This window comes from Chiloscyllium plagiosum, chromosome 24, assembly GCF_004010195.1.
Source record: "Chiloscyllium plagiosum isolate BGI_BamShark_2017 chromosome 24, ASM401019v2, whole genome shotgun sequence".
Taxonomy (NCBI): domain Eukaryota; kingdom Metazoa; phylum Chordata; class Chondrichthyes; order Orectolobiformes; family Hemiscylliidae; genus Chiloscyllium; species Chiloscyllium plagiosum.
The window spans coordinates 55,930,741-55,937,091 of NC_057733.1; the positions used below are offsets into that span (position 1 = coordinate 55,930,741).

The 6,351-nt window shown below is 39.0% G+C and overlaps 1 protein-coding gene across 4 annotated transcripts in view; it reads left to right on the top strand.

Moving 5' to 3' along the window:
- Positions 1-5,986, top strand: part of LOC122562329 ((E3-independent) E2 ubiquitin-conjugating enzyme UBE2O) — a 161,442-nt gene extending 155,456 nt beyond the window's left edge. For 3 of the 4 annotated variants that reach the window (XM_043715202.1, XM_043715200.1, XM_043715201.1), the window contains one exon: positions 2,347-5,986. In XM_043715202.1, the coding sequence (XP_043571137.1) occupies positions 2,347-3,086 (740 nt within the window). In that variant the 3' untranslated portion in view covers positions 3,087-5,986. The remainder of the gene's footprint in view (positions 1-2,346) is intronic. The other variant, XM_043715203.1, reaches the window with a different exon arrangement.
- The last annotated feature ends 365 nt before the right edge of the window (positions 5,987-6,351 follow it).

Genomic DNA, 6,351 nt, shown 5'->3' on the forward strand with positions numbered 1-6,351 from the left:
CTCAAGGTCCTGTAAATGCTTCCCTTGTTTACGATCAGATCAGTCATCCAAACAAAATACTCCCCGTCCGTCTAGTTCGGATAATCGAGGTAATTCAGTATTCCATTCTGCTTCCCTAGTAATTGTAATTTCACCAACTTTGTCTCTTCAACTTTATGATTTACAGCTATTAATAGAAATTTTTTTGAATCCTGTGTAGTGGAGCTAAAAACAAAATATTTAACTAATTAATTTGATATTTCTTATCTACTATTAGCTTCCCATCTGTGTGTCTCTTGAGGACCAACACTTTTTTTGTTCATTTTTAAATACCTTTAGATATTCTTGATATCAGCTTGTAGATTTCTGGCTAACTTCCCCTCCAATTCTAATTTCTTTCTCTTAATCCCTTAAAAAGCTTAGCGTATAACATACAGAGGGATCTAGGCATACAGGTCCACAGTTCGCTGGATGTAGCAGCACAAATGGATAAAGTAGTTACAAAGGCATATGGCATGCATGCCATCATCGGTCAGGGTATAGAATATAAAAATTGGCAAGTCGTGTAGCAGCTGTATAGAACTTAGTAAGGCCATGTTTGGATTATTCTATACAGTTCTGGTCACTAAACTAACAAAGATATGGAGGTTTTGGAGTGGGAATAGGATCTGTTTAGCAGGATGTTGCTTTGTTTGGAGGGAATTAGCTATGAGGAGAGATTGGTCAAACACTCTTTTCACTCGAACGTTGGAGGCTGAGGGGTGCCCTGATACAAGTTTACAGAATTGAGTGGCATTGGATAGAATAGATAGATGAAGCTTTTTTTCTTCCCCAGGGTAGAAAGCTAAAAAGGAATAAATTTAAAGAAGGTACGACAGGCAAAGTTTTTATAGAAAGGAGGTGATAAGTGCCAGGAATGCACTGCCAGAGGAAATGGTAGAAGGAGATACGATGGCAACATTTTAAGATGCATCTTGACAGGTACGTGAGTAGACAGGAAGTAGAGGGACATGGTCTGCGTAGAGGCAAGAAGTTTTTGTTAGTTTAAAAAGGCATTATATGATGGCACAGGTTTGGTAGGCTGAATGGCCTGTTCCTGTGCTGTGGTGTTCTCTGTTCTGAATCATCAAATTTAGCAGCTATTACCAACCAATGTAGTTTTCCTCAGTCACTTACTTTTTTGCTTCCTCCAATCCTGGCTTCAATTTATCCTTTTTTTTAAAAAGAAGAAAAACAACCTTGGAAGCAATGAGCCAAAAAAGCAAATTAAAAAGCATCTGTTTCTTTCTGCACTGAATTCCCATACTGCCTCCACCAGTTTTAGAACAGAAGTTGAAGTAGCTGAACAATGTAACCAGGATATAAAGTATTTATTTTTCCAAGGTTTGCTAGCAAAGCATATGCTGAAAAGTTAGGTAGATAAGGATAGATAAATCAGCACAGACTTGATGGGTTAAAGGGCCCCTTCTGTGCTGTATAAGACTGTTATACATTATTTGACAATGGAACAGATTAATAGATTACATTGTTGTTGTGGTTCTGTTAGCCGTGCTGGAAGTTTTTGTTGCAAATGTTTCGTCCCCTGGCTAGGCGACATCATCAGTGCTTGGGAGCCTCCTGCGAAGCGCTTCTTTGATGTTTCCTCCGGTGTTTATAGTGGTCTGTCCCTGCCGCTTCCGGTTGTCAGTTTCAGCTGTCCGCTGTAGTGGTTGGTGTATTGGGTCCAGGTCGATGTGTTTGTTGTTGGAGTTTGTGGATGAATGCCATGCCTCTAGGAATTCCCTGGCTGTTCTCTGTCTGGCTTGCCCTATGATAGTAGTGTTGTCCCAGTCGAATTCATGTTGCTTGTTGTCTGCGTGTGTGTCACGCAGTACTATCATAGGGCAAGCCAGACAGAGAACAGCCAGGGAATTCCTAGAGGCATGGCATTCATCCACAAACTCCATCAACAAACACATCGACCTGGACCCAATATACCAACCACTGCAGCGGACAGCTGAAACTGACAACCGGAAGCGGCAGGGACAGACCACTATAAACACCGGAGGAAACATCAAAGAAGCGCTTCGCAGGAGGCTCCCAAGCACTGATGATGTCGCCTAGCCAGGGGACGAAACGTTTGCAACAAAAACTTCCAGCTCGGCAAACAGAACCACAACAACGAGCCCCGAGCTACAAATCTTCGCACAAACTTTGAAGATTACATTGTCTCCATTTAATTGTGTTGGATCTTTGTAAATTTGATGTTGGAATCTTCCCTTCTTGATCCAACAAGACATTGTAAATACATGCAGGTTATCAGTTCATGTTTAAGCTTTGTTTTACTTGCTCAATATAACTTGAAAATTTCCATGATTGACTTTCCAGGTCTGATCCTAGTAAATGAACCCTATTACAATGAGGCTGGATTTGACAGTGACCGTGGTCTTCAGGAGGGTTATGAGAATAGTCGTTGTTACAATGAGATGGCCCTTATAAAACTGGTGCAATCTATGACTCAACTCATTCAGAAACCTGTGGAAATTTTTGAACAAGAAATAAAAGAGCACTTCTACACCAATGGGTGGCGACTTGTCTACAGAATGGAGTCTTGGCTGGAAGTCAATGAAATGATCCAAAGAAGCATTGAACTTGGCAATAATGCTGACGATGAGTCTATTCAGATCTCCTCTGATACGGCAGACAGTCGAGTGGATGGTCTGTCTCCATCTGCAGCACAAAGTGTTGTTGAATCTGCTCAAGCTGCTAGGGAGCCTGGGATAGAAAATTCTGAAGATCATATGAGTAGTAGGCCACAGACGTTGTTAGCAGAAGCAGGTTCAGATGAAAATATCTGTCTGGAGACTGATTCTACTGAGCAGCAACCTACTGAAGCTTGCTCCGTAACTCTGGAGCAGAAGGGATCATCATCACAAGCTATTGTCAGGCCAAAAAAAAGGCGAAAGAGTTATAGGAGCTTCCTTCCAGAAAAACGTGGTTACCCTGACATAGGTTTCCCACTCTTTCCCCTCTCCAAAGGGTTTGTAAAAAGCATCTGTGGCTGCCTGCAGCAGTACAAGGCTACCTTAATTGAGTCTGGAATTCCAGAGAAAAGAGAGGAGAGATGAGCACCGAAGCTATGCTACAGGTTTACAAAGTTTTCTAGACTTTTGATAATTGTGTAATATTAAAGCAAAGAGTCATGAGCAAATCAAGGCTGCTCACTTTTTGTATATGGATTGGAGTAAGATGAATAAACATCATGTCAGGGGAAAAGAAAGCCCAGCCTGAGCATTTTAAAGCATGATACATAAGGTGAACTGCATCTCTGGCCTTAGAATGGCTGCAAACTGATGCCCATAAAAGATGTAAAAATTACTTGAATGTTTCACTCAATAACATTAAATCTGAATTTGTAGCTTGAGATGTATACAGTATTTAATCCAGATTTAAATGTCTACAGGTGTGGGCTTGATTTAAGTTCAGAGAATGCTTGATTGCTTCATATTCATGTAGAAAATGTTTCTAAGTGTGTTTGTTTTTTTTAATTTATTTTCAGTTGCCTTATGCCAGTGTAATATACAGCTTTACAATTAAATTTAATTACAATGAAACGATGTCACTGGATAAGGGTTTTCACATCTTGGCTTCATTCAGTACTATGTCTACAGATACTGCCCAGTAATAACAAAATAAAACAAAGTATGCTGAGTTGGCCGTGCATCTAACTCCGTTAACTGCATTGACAGAACCCATGCCGAATAAAAGAAAGTAGCTCTATTGTATGATGTAACATGCAGTTTGGTCATTGAAAGTATAATGTTTTGATTTGTAAAATTCTCAACATTTCTCTCTTTTAGGGTCTAACACTGATCTGCTAATACACTGATTTATAGCAGTTGGGTGGATACAAATCTATTTGTTGCATTATAAGGGGCTTTTGCTGGTCTTTTGCATGGGGTATGACATTTTTTTAAAGCAGGATATTCTTGGCAATTTTCCTATGAATCTGTTGTGTTAATATACATGTAGATTTGATTTGATTTTCCTCAGTGGAGTTCAATTGAAATTTTTGATTAACAGCCTTGTAGTAGCTCCCCATTGTGTAAATGCATTGTGGAACATCTGTCCAAAGCAATTTCTACTCCCTTAAAAATATTTCCCTTCCTTATGTCCATCCTTTCTTTAAAACATGCATATTCCAAGAATATTGGCTTCTAACTTCATCCTTTGAATACCCCAGTGTTCCAATCTTGGTTCCTTTTCCTTTCTCATTTGCCTGCTGCCCTTAAGCCCTTGGCCATAGGCAGCCTTGAAATTTAGCCAACAACATTCAGCTTTACCCATATTTCACTTGCTTTGTTTTTGTGATGATCTGTCAGGTCAAGGTGCGTATTTGGCATTGTCCAAATGAGCCAAACTTCTAATCACTTTATTTATCAGTTGTAATTTCAAGCACTTCCCCCTTAATACTCTTGCTGCACTAACAGTGGCAGGTCAAATTTTTAAGATGACTTAAACGTATAAGGCTTTTGGTTTATAAATTGGGGATTAGAAGATAAAATGGCGATGATGCTGGAACTTTGTAAGTCATTTTTTAGGCCTCATTTGGAGTGTTGTGGTTTTAGACATCACATTTAAGGAATACCTGGGTCCAGAGGAGATTTACAGTAATAATACCTGAGTTTAAGGAATTCAGTTATAAGGAGAGGTTGGAAAATTTAGAACCATTCTCTTTGGAAGAGAGGTACCTTTTAATTGCGAAAATCTCAAATGTGGATTTGATAAATTAGATCAAGAAAAACTGTTAACTGAGTCATTCGTCAGAAATCCCAGATTCATTCTTTTCATGGACTAGTCAGGATCTGAACTGTTCTTATCCGGAAACATGGTCCATAAGACAATGAAATGTAGGGGCTGAAGTAAGCTTTTTGGCCTGTCAAATCAACTCTGCTTTCATTGAGATCCTGGCTGATCTGATAATCCTCAACTCCATTTTCCTGTCTTTTCCCCATAATTCTAGATTCATTTCAATTGAAATGCTGTCTATTTTAGCCTTGAATATACTAGAATATACTATACAGCCTCTATAGTTTTCTGTAGTATAGAATTCCACAGATTCACTTCCCTTAAGAGGGGAATATTTTTTCATCACTTTCTTTAATGATCCTTACTCTGAGGTTATGTCCCCTGGTTCTTGATGGTCTCAATAAGGTTGTCCTTCATACTTCTAGATTCCAACAAGTCCAATCTATTGAGCCTCTCCTCATAAGACAGTCCTCCACACCTGGTACCAACCTTTTCTGGACTGCCTCCTGTGCCAGTGTTTCCTGTGTTCCACTGCTTGTGATCTGAGTAGTGCCTTGTATAGTTTTAGCAAAACCTTCCTATATTTATACTCCATTCAATTTGAAATAAAGACCAACATTCTATTTGTCTTCTTTATTATCCGCTGAACTTGAATGTTGGCTTTTTGTGATTGATGCACAAGCACCTCCCAAACCACCTCTGTTGCAGCATTCTATAATATTCCACCAGTTTTTAAAAAATCAGCATCTCTATTCTTCTTTCAAAAGTGCATAACTTCACATTTTCTCAGATGATATTCCATCTGCCAAGGTTTTACCCACTCTCTTAATGTATCTATATCTCTCTGCAGAATCTGTTATCCTTGCCACTTGCCTTTCTGCCTATGTATCATGCACAAACTTAGCGACAATACATTTAACTCTGTCATTTAAGTCATCAATATGTATTGTAAATAAATGAAGCCCCAACACATCCTGTGTCATTTCACTAGTTAGAGGTTGTTATCCAGAGAGAGCCCCTTCTTATTCCAACTCTGTCTTGTGTCCATACTAATATACTACTCCCAACATCATGAGCTCTTAAGTACTCTATGTGCAGTACCTCATCAAATGCTTCTTTGAAACGTAAATATATTGCATCAACTTGTTTCATATTATCGATCCTGCTTGTTACCACCTCTAGTACTTTAATAAATTTGTCAGGCATGATTTCTACTTCATGCAGCTATACTGAGTCTGCTTGATTTTTATTATGCATTTCTAAATGCTCAAAGTACATCCTATACATTAGGCTGACATTTTCTTAATGACAGATGCTAAACTAACTGGCCTATAGTTGGATCTTTTTGTCTTCCATTTTTGAATGTGTTACATTGGCTGTCTTCCAGTACTTGGACTTCTTCAGATTCTAATGACTCTTGGAAGATTACTAGTGAAGATTACTAATGAAGATTACTAGTGCATCCATTATCTCTGCAGCTATTCCTTTAGTGTCCGAGAATACAACATATTGGGTCCAAGGGACTTAAGACCTTAAGATGCAATAGTAGAAGATAGGCTATTCAGGCTGTTGGAGTCTGCTCTG